The sequence below is a fragment of the Melospiza georgiana genome, chromosome 33 (genome assembly GCF_028018845.1).
Source record: "Melospiza georgiana isolate bMelGeo1 chromosome 33, bMelGeo1.pri, whole genome shotgun sequence".
NCBI lineage: Eukaryota > Metazoa > Chordata > Aves > Passeriformes > Passerellidae > Melospiza > Melospiza georgiana.
This window is the reverse complement of record NC_080462.1, coordinates 3136512-3151658: the sequence shown is the minus strand read 5'-3', so window position 1 is coordinate 3151658 and position 15147 is coordinate 3136512. Positions and strand designations below refer to the sequence as shown.

The following is a 15147-nucleotide window of genomic DNA, read 5'->3' as shown; positions in this document are numbered from 1 at the left end:
GGGGGAGCGCGGGGTCTGGGGCGGGAGAGCGGGGTTCGAAGGGAATTTGGGGTGTGCGAGAGGGGTTTGGGGCGGGAGAGCGGGGTTCGAAGGGAATTTGGGGTGTGCGAGAGGGATTTGGGGCGGGAAGGGGGGATTCGAAGGGAATTTGGGGTGCGCGAGAGGGATTTGGGGCGGGAGAGCGGGGTTTGGGGCGGGAGAGCGGCGTTTGGGGAGCAAATGTGCGTGCTTTGGGGTGAACAATGGGGATTTGGGGTGTGCGAGCGGGATTTGGGGCCGGAGAGCGGGACTGGGACGAGAGAAGGGGAATCGAAGGGGATTTGGGGTGTGCGAGAGGGATTTGGGGCGGGAGAGGGGGATTCGAAGGAGATTTGGGGTGTGCGAGAGGGATTTGGGGCGGGAGCGCGGGGTTTGGGGCGGGAGAGCGGGGTTCGAAGGGAATTTGGGGTGTGCGAGAGGGATTTGGGGCGGGAAGGGGGGATTTGGGGAGTAAATGTGAGGTTTGTGGTGTGCGAGAGGGATTTGGGGCGGGAGAGGGGGATTCCAAGGAGATTTGGGGTGGGAGAGCGGGATTTGGGGCGGGAGAGCGGGATTTGGGGCGGGAAGGGGGGATTTGGGGAGTAAATGTGCGGTTTGGGGTGTGCGAGAGGGATTTGGGGAGGGAGAGGGGGATTTTGGTAAGGGAGAGGGGGATTTTGGGGTGTACGAGATGCACTTGGGGCCAGAGAGCGGGATTTTGGGGTGGGAGAGCAGGGTTTGGGGCGGGAGAGGGGGGATTGGGGGTGTGGCAGTGGGTTTTGGGGTGTAAATGTTTGGTTTGGGGGTGTGCACACGTGTTTTGGGGTGTAAACGTGTGGTATTTTGGGGGTAAATGTGTGTTTTGGGGTGTGCACAGCTGTCTGTGTGTTTTGGGGTATTCGTGCACCCCTGTTCTCACACCTCGCCCATGTTTGCACACGTGTCGGGTGCACATCTGCCTTTTGGGGCTCACATCTGCATTTTGGGGCTCACATCTGCCTTTTGGGGCTCACATCTGCATTTTGGGGGTCACCTCTGCATTTCGGGGCTGTGCTCCCCTGTGTGCACACCTGGCCCAGCCCGGGACCCCCGGGCACACCTGGCTGTGCCCACCTGGCGCTGTCGGCACGCACATCTGGCCCGGCCCGCGCACATCTGGCCCTGCGCGTGTCTCCCTCCTGTGTGTGTGTGCCCACACCCGCGTGCGTGGGAGCTCCTCCATTTCCCGGGATTCTTCTTTTCCTCAGGGCTGGAATTTTTTTTTTTTTTCGTCTTTTTTTGAGCTTTTGCTTTTTTATCCCTCTCTCTCCTCCTTTTTTTTTTTTCTTCCCTTTAATCTTAAATAGAATTTTCTTTCTTTTTTTTTAATTTTTTTTTTCTCCCGCCTGGAGGGATTTGCAGGAAACCTGGGAAAAACGGAGCTGGGCCAAGGGGGTCGGGGAGCACCGGGACCAGAGGCCGCCCAGCCCCTCCTTCTCCTTACCAGAGTTTTTTCCATGGAAAACGCTTTTTTTTTTTCCCATTTTTTTCCCTTTCTCCCGGGGATTTCCAAGCTTTTTTTCCCTTTCCTGGCAGCGATCCCGGGCCTTGTCCCATTCCGGGACACACCAGGGGCTCCCTCCTTTTTCCATGGATCCCCCAGCCCCAGGAATTCCCAGATTCCAGGAGGAACCAGAAGATTCCAGTTCCAAAGCGCCCGAGCTGGGCCGCAGCAAAAAGGGGTGAAAAAAATCGGATTTCTGTTAAAACCGATCCTGCGAGCCGGGACGGCGCTCCCGGACACCGCCGGGCCCGTGCGGATTTTGGGTTTTTTTTGGGGTTTTCTCCTGAATCCGCCCGAATTCTCCGCTCGGTGCCGGAGGGTCCCGAGAGCGGGGGAGGCCCCGGAGGTGGCAGGAATTTGGGGAGGAGGAGGAGGAGGAGGAGGAGGAGGAGCCGGGAATTCGCTGACGGGCCGGGAAAAGCCGCTGTGTCCGCACTCGGGAGCCGGGCAGGGGCACCGGGGGGACGGGAGAGGCAGCAGGGACCCCAAAGTCTGGGAGGGCGAGGAGGAGGAGGAGGAGGAGGAGGCGTCAGGGCCTGGACAGCTTGGCCGCAGCTTTAACCCGGAGTTTGGTCCGTTATCCTGGAGTTTGGTTTGTTATCCTGGGGTTTTTGGTCTGTTATCCTGGAGTTTCGTTTGTTATCCTGGAGTTTGCTCAATTATCCCAGAGTTTGATCTGTTATCCTGGTGTTTGGGCCATTATCCCGGGGTTCTGTCTGTTATCCTGGTGTTTGGGCCATTATCCCAATGTTTGGCTCGTTATCCTGGTGCTTGGTCCATAATCCCAGTTTTGGGCCCATTTTCCCAGTATTTGGTCAATTATCCTGGTGTTTGCTGTGTTATCCTGGGGTTTGATCCATTATCCCGGAGTTCAGTCTTTTATCCCAATGTTTGGTCCGTTATCCCAGAGTTTGACCCATAATCCCAATGTTTGGCTCATTATCCCAATGTTTGGCTCATTATTCCTGTTTTGGGCCCATTTTCCCAGTATTTGGTCCATTATCCCGGTGTTTGCTCCGTTGTCCTGGGGTTTGGTCCATTATCCCAATGTTTGGCTCATTATTCCAGTTCTGGGTCCATTTTCCCAGTATTTGGTCCATTATCCCGGTGTTTGGCCCATTATCCCCGCCTTGGCTCCCAAATCCCATCACTGGATCCCAAATCTCAGCCTTGGATCACAAATCCCAGCCTTGGATCCCAAATTCTGACATTGGGAAGTGTCTCCCAGCCCAAAATTGGGGATCCCCAATTGGGAATTTCTCCCCAGTCCCAAAATCCCGGAGCAGCTGGGAGGGCATGGGCCCAGAAGAGACAGACCCAGGACTGACACCCCAAATTCTGGGATGGGCACCTGGAATTCAGGATTGACACCCCAAATTCTGGGATGGGCACCCCAAATTCTGGGATGGGCACCTGGAATTCCGAGATTGGCACCCTGAATTCCGGGATTGTGACCCTGAATTCCGGGACTGGCACCGTGATCTCCTGGCCTGGCACTGGCCCCACGTTCCTCGCGCCGCGGCGCCAGGAGCAGATGGGGTCTCCGCTGGGCCGTGAAATCCCAATCTGTGCCGGAATTCCCGGGATATCCATCCTCAGCCCGGGGCTGTGAAATCCCAATTTGTGCCAGAATTCCCGGGATATCCATCCGGAGCTGTGAAATCCCAATCTGTGCCGGAATTCCCGGGATATCCCAATCTGTGCTGGAATTCCCGGGATATCCATCCAGAGCTGTGAAATTGCAATCTGTGCCGGAATTCCCGGGATATCCATCCGGAGCTGTGAAATCCCAATCTGTGCCGGAATTCCCGGGATATCCATCCAGAGCCCGCGGCTCCTGGCCGATCCCAGAGCCGGCTTCACCCATTCCCGGTGCCGGGAAATGTTTGGGATGAAGCAGGAAGAGCCTTGGGGTGGATGGGGAAAATATTTGGGATGGACGGGGAAGATCTTTGGGATGGCCAAAAGGATCTTTGGGGTGGATGAGGAAAATATTTGGGGTGACCAAAAAGATTTTTGGGATGGCCAAGGAAGATATTTGGGATGGATGAGGAAGATTCTTGGGATGAATGCGGGAAAGGTTTGGGGTGGCCAAGGAGGATCTTTGGGGTGGATGAGGAAAATATTTGGGATGGATGAGGAAAATATTTGGGATGGACCAGGAAGATCCTTGGGATGGATGAGGAAGATATTTGGGGTGGCCAAGGAGGATCTTTGGGGTGGCCAAAAGGATTTTTGGGGTGGCCAAAGGGATCTTTGGGGTGGCCAAGGAAAACCATCCTGGTCAGCCCCAGGATCTCCATCGGGATTCCCTGGGGAGCTGCTGTCCTGGAATTGGGATAAAAAGGAGAAATTTCACCATTTCCATGGATTTTTATATTTTGGGAAGCGTTTCCACAGGGGAAAGGAGCAGCCAGGCCGGGGGCTCCAGCCCTTCCCATCAAAATGTGCCTCTTTATGATCCCTTTTTAAATACCTTTCATTTTTTTTTTTCCCCCAGAAATCAATTCCCAAATCCCTCCCTCCATCCTGCGGGAATTATCTCCCTGCCGGGGATTTGCAGGAATTCCATTTCCCAGGAAAAGCCGCTCCAGCCCCAAAAATAACTCCTGAGCTCCGCGGGGATCGCGGCCAAACCCCGGCACTGGGGAAGGGCTGGGGGGACTGGGGGGCACTGGGAGATACTGGGGGGACTGGGGGGTACTGGGGGACACTGGGGGACACTGGGGGGTACTGGGGGACACTGGGGGGCACTGGGGGACACTGGGGGGTACTGGGGGACACTGGGGGGCACTGGGGGACACTGGAAGATGCTGGACGAGACTGGGGGACGGGGTGCTGGACACTGGAGGACACTGGGGGGTTTTGGTACATACTGGACACTCGTGGTCACTAGTGGTCATCGGTGGGTGCTGGACACTGGAGGACACTGGGGGGTTCTGGTACATACTGGACACTTGTGGTCACTAGTGGTCATCGGTGGGTGCTGGACACTGGTGGGCACTGGTCACTCTCTGCTGGTCACTGCTGGACACTGGTTGTCCCTGTGGGTGCTGGACACTGGTGGGAGCTGGACACTGGTGGACACTGGGGGGTGCTGGTGGACCCTGGTCACTGTGGGTGCTGGACACTGGTTGTCACTGTGGGTGCTGGACCCTGGTGGACACTGGGGGGTGCTGGTGGACACTGGTCACTGTGGGTGCTGGACATTGGTGGTCACTGGTGGTACCTGGTGGTCATTGCTAGGTGCTGGACACTGGTGGACACTAGGGGCGCTGGACACTGGTGGGAGCTGGACACTGGTGGACACTGGGGGCTGCTGTGCACGCTGCTGGACACTGGGTGACACTGGTGGGTGCTGGTCACTGGTGGTCACTGGTCCCTCTGTCTGCTGGTCACTGCTGGACACTGGTGGTCACTGCTGCACACTGGTCACCGTGAGTGCTGGACATTGCTGGTCACTGCTGGAGACTGGTCACTGTGAGTGCTGGACACTGGTGGTCACTGGTGGTCACTGGTCACCGTGAGTGCTGGACACTGGTGGTCACTGGTGGTCACTGGGTGCCCCATCATTCCCACTCCCACCCCATCCCCCCAATCCCAGAGCTCCTCCTCAGCCTGATCCCGAGCCAGGGTGAAATCCCAAATCCCCAGTCCCCAATCCCAAATCCCAAATCCCCAGTCCCCAATCCCCAGTCCCAAATCCCCAATCCCAAATCCCCAGACAGCTCCTGGCCCCAATCCCGGCTGCTCCCGGTGATCCCGGCACTCCCGGTCCTGCGGAGCTCCCCGGGTGCTGCCAGTGGGGCCCTCCGTGCCTCAGTTTCCCCAGCTCCAACCTGAATCCTGCTGCCCTGTGGCCAAGGGGTCTCTGAATTCCAGAACCCCAGAACACTGGAATCCCAGAATCACAAAATCCCAGAACCTCAGAAACCCAGAACTCCAGAGTTCCAGAACGCCAAACTACCAGAATTCCGAAATCCCAGATCCAAGAATCCCAGAATCTCAGAATCCCAGAATCCCAGAACTCCAGAACCTCAGGAATCCAGAATCCTGGAAGCCCAGAATTCTTGAATTCCTGACCCCCAAAATCCCAGAATTCCAGAATCCCAGGATCCAAGAATCCAAAGAACCCAGGAAACCAGAATTCTGGAATCCCAGCAAGCCTGAATTCCAGAACCGCCAAAATCCCAGAACCTCAGGAATCCAGAAACCTGGAATCTCAGAATCTCAGAATTCCTGAATTCCAGAACCCCAGGATCCCATAATTCCAGAATCCAAGGATCCCACAATTCCAGAACCCCAAAAATCCCAGAACCTCAGGAATCCAGAATCCTGGAATCTCAGCACTCCTGAATTCCAGGTCCCCAAAACCCCAGAATTCCAAAATCCCAGGACCCCAAAACCCCAGGATCCCATAATTAAAGGATCCCACAATTCCAGAATCCCAGAATTCCAGAATTTACGAGGTTGGAAAAGCCCACCAAGCCCAACCAGAATTCCAGGAACTCCTGGGACCCCTCCCAGGGTGGCACCTCCAACCCCCCTGAGACCCTTCCCAAAAAATTTGGGAATTTTGTGCCGCAATTCCCGAAATTGCTCTCCAGAGTCAGGAATTCCTCCCGAAATCCCCCTGAAATTCTGGAATTCTGCGATTTTGGAGAGAAAATTTAGGAATTGTGGCACAAAAAGGGACACAAAGCCCCTTTGTGGAGCAGCTCCGGGGTGTGGCTGTGCCTCGGGATGTTCCTCCCCTCCATTCCCTAATTAATCCCTGATTAATCCCCTAATTAATTCCCTAATTCCCCAAATCTCCCGCCTTTGTCTGGGGCTTTGTTCTGGGGACAGAGGCGGCACCCGGGGGACATCTGCCACCGCCACCGGGATTAGGGCACGCCCTCATCACCAATTAATCAATCGAAATTAATTAATTAATTAATGAAACCGCCTTAATGAATCCCCGGATCGACAATTAACCCGAACATCCCTGGCGGGGTGGGCGGAGCCGCCCCAGACTGGAAAAATTTGGATTTTCCCCCTCTTATTTTTTCCCCCATCAAACCCCTCCAAGTTTGGAATGCGCGTTTTCCAAAATCCCTTCCCAAAATTCCCATTCTGGAATCCTGGAATTCTGGGATTTTGGGGTTCTGGCATCCTGGGATTCTGGGATTTTGTGGTTCCAGAATTCCAGGATTCTGGCATTCAGGAATTTTGGGATTTTTGGGTTCTGGGATTCTGGGATTTTGTGGTTCTGGGGTCCTGGGATCTTTGGATTCTTGGATCCTGGGATTCTGGAATTCTGAAATTTTGGCGTTCCAAAATCCATGAATCCTGGAATTCTGAGATTCTGGGATTTTGGGGTTCCAGAAATCCAGAATTCTGATATTCAGGAATTCTGGGATTCTGAGATTTTGTGGTTCTGGGGTCCTGGGATCTTTGGGTTCTTGGATTTTGGGATTCTGGGATTTTGGTGTTGCGGAATTCAGGAATTCTGGAATTCTGTGATTTTGGGCTTCTGGAATTCTGGGATTTTGGGATTCCGAAATTCTGGGATTCTGAGATTTCATGGTTCTGGGGTTGGGGGATATTTGGGTTCTTGGATTTTGGGATTCTGGAATCCTGGGATTTTGGTGTTCTGGAATTCTGGGATTTTGGTGTTCTGGAATTCAGGAATTCTGGGATTTGGGATTCTGGAATTCAGGAATTCTGGGATTTTGGGATTCTGGAGTTCAGGAATTCTGGGATTTTGGGGTCCCATCCCATCCCGACCCTTTTCCCAGCCCGGACACGGCTCCAGGATTTTATTTGGGGCTGGGGGAGGCGCAGCCGGGTCCCGGTTCCTCCGTTCCCCGGAGGGATTCGGGATTTTGGGGGGCGGTTCGGGGACCCCCCGGCCGCCCGCGGTCTCCTGCTGCCACCTCCCGGCCCCGGGATCGAACGGAATTCCCGGGAATTTCGCTCCCAGCCGGCTCGGGAGCGCGGGATGGGGCTGCAAATCCCATAAAAACCGCGAGTCCAGAAAGCGGGGAGGGTTTGGGGCTGGAACGGGGATTTTGGGGCTGAAACGGGGAGGATTTTGGGACTAGAATGATGAGAATTTGGGGGCTGGAATTAGATGGATTTTGGGGTTGGAACCGGGAGGGATTTTGGGGTTGGAACGAGAAGGATTTTTTGGGGATGGAACTGGGAGGATTTTGGGGTTGGAACAGGATGGATTTTGGGGTTGGAACCGGGAGGATTTTGAGGTTGGAAACGGGAGGATTTTGGGGTTGAAACCGGGAGGATTTTGAGGTTGAAACCGGAAAGATTTTGGGGTTGAAACGAGGAGGATTTTGAGGTTGGAAACGGGAGGATTTTGGGGATGGAACCGGGAGGATTTTGGGGTTGAAACCGGGAGGATTTTTTGGAGTTGGAACAGGGATTTTGGGGTTGAAAAGTGCACCTTGGGGTTGGACATTCCTCCCCAAACCTCCTGGCCCTGCTGCTGCTGGGCTGCCCGAGCTGGGGACAGCGGAGCCACCGCGATGTCCCCAAGCGTCCCCGGCGCTCGCTGCAAAGGGAAAGCAAAACCCCCCAAAACACCCCAAAATTGCCCTCCCGGGGCGACTCAAATCAGTTCCCTGCGAGCTTTGGGGCTGAGAGCGCCGCGCTCCGGACACGTCCTTGGGACCTCTGCCACAGGGGCGGCCGCGGGAGGAGGAGGAGGAGGAGGAGGAGGAGGAGGAGGAAGGAGCCGGGGCAGAGGAAGGAGCCGGGGCAGAGGAAGGAGCGGGGGCAGAGGAAGCCCCGGCGGGCGCTCGCAGCCCCGAGGGGTCCCCGCTCCGCTCCGCGATGTCCCCCCTCGGGGGTCGCCGCTGTCCCCCCGCGCTGCTGGCGCTGCTGCTGGGCCTGGCCGGGAGCCGAGGTGAGGAGGGGGCACTGGGGGACCGGGGGGGCTGCGGGAATTCGGGAATTGGGGAATTGCTGCGGGAAATTGCTGCGGGCAATTCGGGAATTGCTGCGGGGAAAAGCCGGGGCGGCGCTCGGGGGGATGGAGAGGGGCTGGCTGCGGCTTTGGGGGGATTCTCCTCGCTCCTCTCAAACCCCCCTTGTCCGAGCAGAGCCGGGCCGTGACGCGGGGCCGGTTCCCCTTCCTGGGCAGCGTTTCGGATGTGGACTTTGCCTGAAAGTCACGACTTCTCTGTTCCCACAGTTTCTGAACCGCGGAGCCGGGACCTTTCCCCGTTCCCAAACTCAGATCCCTCTGCCGAACCTGCCCCGTTCGCTCTCCCGGGGTTTTGGGGCAGCTGGGGGTGACCCAGGGTGTTTTTTCCCCTGAAAGCGGCGATTTTGGGGTGTGGGGAGCAGAAAACCAGCGGGGTTTGGGGGATGGATTGACCCTGGAGCATCTCCAGGTGCCTGGAGCGTCTCCTGGCCACACCTTGGCAGATTTTGGTGTCATTTTCCTGACAGCTCCAGGGTTCGCAGAATCCCAGGATTTTTGAGGCTGGAAAAGAGCTCCGAGGTCACCAGGCTGGCACCAACCCCCTCCTGGTCCCCCAAAGTTCCAGAGATTCCCCGGACACCTCCAGGGATGGAGATCCAACCCTCCCCGAGCCCCTTCCACGGCCTTTTCACTTTTCCAGGCAGAATTTTCCCCAAAATTTCCAGCCCTGGTCCTGCCCCATTCCCGGGGATCAGATCCTAAATCCTTCCTGGGATCAGATCCCAAATCCCCCCTGGCAGACCCCAAATCCCCCCGGACCCCCCTTTTCTCCAGGCTGACCCCCTGAACCCCCCTGGCAGCTCCGGAGCATCAGGAAAAGACAATTCCCGAGTCCTGCAGGAATTCCGGCACCTGGAGCTGGGGGAAATCCCTTCCCAATCGCTCCCGCTGCCCCAGGGAAGGATTTCCCGCATTTCCCGAATTTTCCGAATTTCCCGAGCCCCGGGGGTGCCCCCGCACCTGCAGCTCTGCCCTGGAGCTCCCAGAAAAACTCCGGATGCAGAAAAACCCCCGGGATGGCTGGGATCCGCTCAGGAGGGTGGAAAGGGGGGATTTAGGGCGGATTTTGGGCAGATTTAGGGCAGATTTGGGGGCGCTGGGCCGTGCACAGGAGCCCCCAGAGCCGCCCTGACCACACGGGGCTGCAGGAAGCCGTCGGCCCTCCGGATGTTCCGCGGGTTTTATTTTGGGGGCCTCCGGCATCCGGGGCTGCTCTGAGGAGAGAAAACCGAAATTGAGGGGAGACGGGGTAGGGTGGGAAATTCACCGGGGTTGGGGAGGGGGAACGGGCGCTGGGAGGGTGTGGGGAGAGGGGAACTCATGGAATAGGGGAACGGACCCTGACCAGTGTGGGATAATGGAAATTTGGGATGGGGAACGACACAAAATCAGTTTGGGACAATGGGGAGAGAGAGGAACCCATGGAAGGGGGAACGGACCCTGACCAGTGTGGGAAACTTGAGAAAAGAGGGGAAATTTGGGATAAAAAAGGGAACTTGACCAGTTTGGGATAATGGGGAGAGAGAGGAACCCATGGAAAGAGGAAGGGACCCTGACCAGTCTGGGATAATGGAAATTTGGGATGGGGAATGGACACAGAACCAGTTTGGGATAATGGGGAGAGGGGAAATTTTGGAACGGGGATGGGGAATGGACACAGAACCAGTTTGGGATAATGGGGGGAGAAGGGAAATTTGGGATAAGAAATGGACCTTGACCAGTTTGGGAAAATGAGGGAAAAATGGAACTTTTGGGATGGGGAACAGACAGTTGGCCATGTGGGACCTGACACTGGGATAATGGGGAGGGGAGAAATTTGGGAATGGGGAATGAACACTCAACCAGTTTGGGATAACGGGGAAAGAGGGGAAATTTGGGGATGGGGGACAGACACAGAACCAGTTTGGGAAAATGGGGATAAAATTTAACTTCTGGGATGGGGAATGGACACAAAACCAATTTTGGATAACGGGGAGAGAGAGGAACCCCTGGAATGGGGAACAGACCTTGACCAGTCTGGGATAACCAGGAGAGAGTGGAAATTTGGCATATCGAATGGACACAGAACCAGTTTGGGACAATGTGGAGAAAACTGAAATTCTGGGATGGGGAATAGACGCAGAACCAATTTGCGATAATGGGGAGAGAAGGGAAATTTGGGGAATGGGATGGGGAACAGATGCAAAACCAGTTTGGCGTGTGTGGAGAAAATGGAATTTTTGGGATGGGGACAGGGAATGGGCCCTGGGGCCAGGAGTGGACGCTGCAGGTGCAGCCCAGGGGTGGCCCCAGCAGTGACCGTGTCACCTCCGGACTCCAGAGCCCCTCCTGGTGTCACAGCCTCACTGGGGCTCCCCTGGCTCTGGTTTAGGATCCCCGGAATGCCAAAATCCGGCTGTGTCCCGCCCCGTGACCGCGGGAGCGTCGCTGTGCCTGGTGCCGGAGAAACCCCCGCGGGAGTGGACAGAGATGCAGTGGAAATGGTACATTAATTCAGGAGAGCGGCAGAAGATCCTGACAGCCCCCAAGGATGGAAGTGTCTCCTATCCCAGAGGTCCTTTCCACGGGAGAGTGAAATTCCACCCAGGAAACCTCTCCCTGTGCATCTCCCCGGTTCGCAGGGATGATAACGGGGTCTATTGGGCCGAGTTCGAGAATTCGCGAGTGATTCCATCCCGGTGCATCCGAGTGTCCGTGTGGGGTGAGTGCCGGTGTCCCTGTGTCCTCCTGTCCCTCTTTCCCCATGTCCCCATGTCCCGGTGTCCTCTGTCCCATCTCACCCCGCTGTCCCCGCAGACCCCGTCCCGCGGCCGGAGCTGAAATCCCAAATCCTGCAGCGGGATCGGGGCCGGTGCCACCTGTCCCTGCTCTGCTCCAGCCCCGGGAACGTCTCCTACAGCTGGGCCTGTGCCGGGGATGGCCCGGAGCCGGTCCCGGGGCAGATCCCGGAGCCGATCCCGGAGCCGGTCCCGGGGCAGATCCCGGGGCAGATCCCGGGGCAGATCCCGGGCAGCTCCTCCCGGCTGCTCCGGAGCCTCCCCGAGGGCGCGGATCCCCAAATCTGCCTCTGCAACGTCAGCAACCCCGCGGGGTGGAGCGCGGCCCGCGCCGCCCTCACCTGCCCAGGTGAGCTCCCCGTGGGCCCCGGGGTGAGGCTGAGCATGCCGGGGTTTACAGGCCTTAAATGGGGAAAAATGGGGGAAAATACTAGGTAAAAATCGTTTATGGAGGTGGAAAATACTGGGTAAGAACCTGCTGGAATATACTGGGTGAAAACGGAAAAAATGGAAAAGATTAGCTGGAAAATATTAGGTAAAAACCTGCTGAAATATATTAGGTGAAAATCGAAAATATGGAAAAGATTAGCTGGAAAATATTGGGTAAAAACATGCTGGGCAATATTAGGTAAAAATAAAAAATATGGAAAATGTTAGGCAAAAACCTGCTGGAAAATATTAGGTAAAAATAGAAAATATGGAAAATGTTGTCTGGAAAACATTAGGTAAAAACCTGCTGGAAAATAATGGATAAAAATCAAAAATATGGAAATTATTAGCTGGAAAATCTGCTGGAAAATATTAGGTAGAAATAATGAATAAAGACATAAATTATATAGTTTCTAATTTAATTGTTATGTGTAAGATACGCAATTTTTGTCTATGTGTTCAATGTAAAATCTATACTTATATATATATAAAATAAATTCATAAAATATATACTTACATATATAATGTATACTGTTTATATAGTACACTTATTTATATATAAAATTTATGCTTATTTTTATCTATAGAAATATACTTTATATAGATATAAAATATACTTATTTTTACATATAAAATCCATACTTATTTTCTCATATAGCACACTTATTTATCTGTAAAAAATGGACCTTTATCTGTATAAAATCTACATGTATTTTTATATAAAATATGTAATTATCTATATATATATATAATTGTACTTATTATTATTTTTTATACTTACTGAATGTTATTTTTAAAGATGTAATTGTTTACATATAAAACATAAAGGAATTAACCTTTAATCCATATTTTTTTATACATTTTTTTATTCCATATAAGTGAAAAATATAAATTTTTATGATTAAGGGAATCCTGGGATGTTTTGGGTGGGAAGGGACCCCAAACCCCAGCCCCGTTACAGGATTCCGGGATTCTTTTCCAGAAATTTCAGGGAATTTCAGCCTCTGGACACTGCTGGCCGGGGCCGGGGCCGGGGCTGTGGGGCTGATCCTGCTCCTCGTGGGCTTCTGCTGCTGGTGGAGGAAGAGGAGGAAAAACTCCCGGGAAGGTTTGTCCGGAATGTCGGGGCAGGATCCCGAATTTGGGGGGTCTGACCCCAAACCGGCCCTTGGAACCCCAAAATCTGGGAGTTCTGACCCCAAACTGACCCTTGGAACCCCAAATTCAGGAATTCTGACCCCAAACCAACCCTTGGAACCCAAATTTGTGAATTCTGACCCCGCAGGGACCCCCGGAACTGCCCCGGAGCAGGCGCTGACCGTCTACGCCACGGTGGGAGAGAAGAAACGCCGCCAGGGCCCTGTGAGTGCCGGGATTGTCCCTTCCCACCCCAAATCCGGGAATTTTGGGGTCGAACAAACCCCCCAAGGTCACCGAGTCCACCCTGGGGCTGACCCCAGCCTGGTCACTCGGCGTCCGCTCACTCCTCGGACACTCCCCGGGCTGGGAACCCAAACCTTGGGCAGTTCCACGGCCTGACCACGCTGCCCATGGGGAAATCCACTCCGGGTGGGATTTTGGGAGCCCCAAGCTGATCCTTTTAACCATTTCTGGCTTTTTTTTGTGTTCCCCAGGCCAGGACGGGCGAGGCCACCCAGGAAGGAGCCACCATCTACGCTGCGGTCACTCCCAGGACAGTGGTAGGGTCATTCCCATGGGATCCCCAGGCTGGATCCACTTTTAATCCCAAAATTTCCCAGTTTTTTTATCCTCAAAATTTCCCATTTTTTATCTCCAAAATTTCCCAATTTTTATCCCCAAAATTTCCCATTTTTAATCCCCAAACTTTCCCATTTTTATCCCTGAAATTTCCAATTTTTTATCCCCAATATTTCCCATTTTTTTATATCCAAACTTTCCTGGTTTTTATCCCTGAAATTTCCCATTTTTTATTCCCAAAATTTCCCATTTTTTAACCTCAAAATCTCCCCCTTTTTACCCCCCAAATTTCCCATTTTTTATTCCCAAAATTTCCCTTTTTCCCTGCAGGAACACCCCAGGCACCATGAGGAACCCATGAATTTCACCATTTACTCCACGGTCCAGTTCGACCACGGGGTGAGGCTGCCCTGGAGTGTCCCCGAGCCTTGGGGACACCAAATCCGTGTCCTCTTGGGGACACCAAATCCGTGTCCCCCGAGGTTTTGGGATCCCGCTTTTCCCAACGGGAATTTTCCCCCTTTTTTCCCCACAGCCTTCATCCATCAAGAGGAAGAGGCTGGACCGATCTTTGGTCTCCACCGCCTACCTGGAGGTAATGGAGAATCCATCGGGTTTTTAGGGATCAAAAGAATCCCCAAAATGCCCCAAAATGTCCCAAATCCCACCCATTTCCTTGCAGGATAACGGGGGTTACAGGCGCTTGGGGTTCCCAAATCCCGCCGACCACCAGCGCCCCTGAAACCCCGGAATTCCCATCCCGGTGGAATTCTCCTCCTGGAAACTCCAGCGGCCACTGGGACCCATGGAATAGAAATATCCAGAAATATCCAGAAATTCGGGGTTTTTCTCCCCAAGATTCAACCCCCGGCTGCGCCTCGGAGCGAAGATCTGGGGATGGAAAATTCCGGAAGGGATGGATTTGGGATTGGGCAGGCGGGATGGGCAGGGTGGGAATTCTGTGGGGATTTTAGCGTTTGGAAATTTGAGAATTCTTTATTTTTTATTTTTCTTGATGAAGAGCGTGAAGAGGTTTGGGTTCACCAAACCGAGTTTTTGGCCAATGCACCAATTTTGGGGTGGGTTTGGTGCTGGCGCTCACTGGAGTTGTTTGCTCGTTTCCCGCTGAGGGATCTAGATTAGGAGGAGGAGGAGGGCTTTAAAAGGTTATTAAAACTTTAAAACTTTAAAAGGTTATTAAAAAATCTTTATTTACTGAGCTAAAAATAAAATAATAAGAAAATCACAATAAACCTTTGGATTGCTTATTCCCCAGCTCCTCACCACCGTTTTTTATTTCCCACTGTCAATGTAAAGTGGCAAAAGCTGGGACTTTCAGTCAATTTATAAACTCAAAATATCCTTTCTTCATTCTCTTGGGTAGACGAGTCTCTCCTGCCATGCCATGGAGACATCTCCACAAGAAACCATTATTTCCTGGCTTTTAATTTTAATTTTAATTTTAATTTTAATTTTAATTTTAATTTTAATTTCCATGAAACGAACAAAGTCGTGGTTGCATGGTCCGGCCGTGAGGATTTTGGCCGGACAATCTCGGCCTCGTGGTCACTCTGGATTTTGGGGCCACCTCCAATGCTGGCCCCATGGACAGTCCTGGTGGCCCCATGCCAACCTGGCCGCATGGGGCTGGTCAGTAGCAAGTCCCCAGGCCAGAG

General features: G+C 53.6%; 1 protein-coding gene across 1 annotated transcript; it reads left to right on the top strand.

Moving 5' to 3' along the window:
- The first annotated feature begins 8363 nt into the window (after nucleotides 1–8363).
- LOC131095104 (uncharacterized) lies at nucleotides 8364–14593 on the top strand. The gene is made up of 10 exons (XM_058042675.1): nucleotides 8364–8465; nucleotides 10918–11029; nucleotides 11168–11247; nucleotides 11343–11672; nucleotides 12735–12860; nucleotides 13038–13114; nucleotides 13387–13452; nucleotides 13802–13870; nucleotides 14007–14066; nucleotides 14154–14593. The coding sequence occupies exons 1-10, from the start codon at nucleotides 8393–8395 to the stop codon at nucleotides 14211–14213; spliced, it is 1053 nt and encodes a 350-aa protein (XP_057898658.1). The 5' UTR covers nucleotides 8364–8392; the 3' UTR covers nucleotides 14214–14593.
- Nucleotides 14594–15147: the final 554 nt, after the last annotated feature.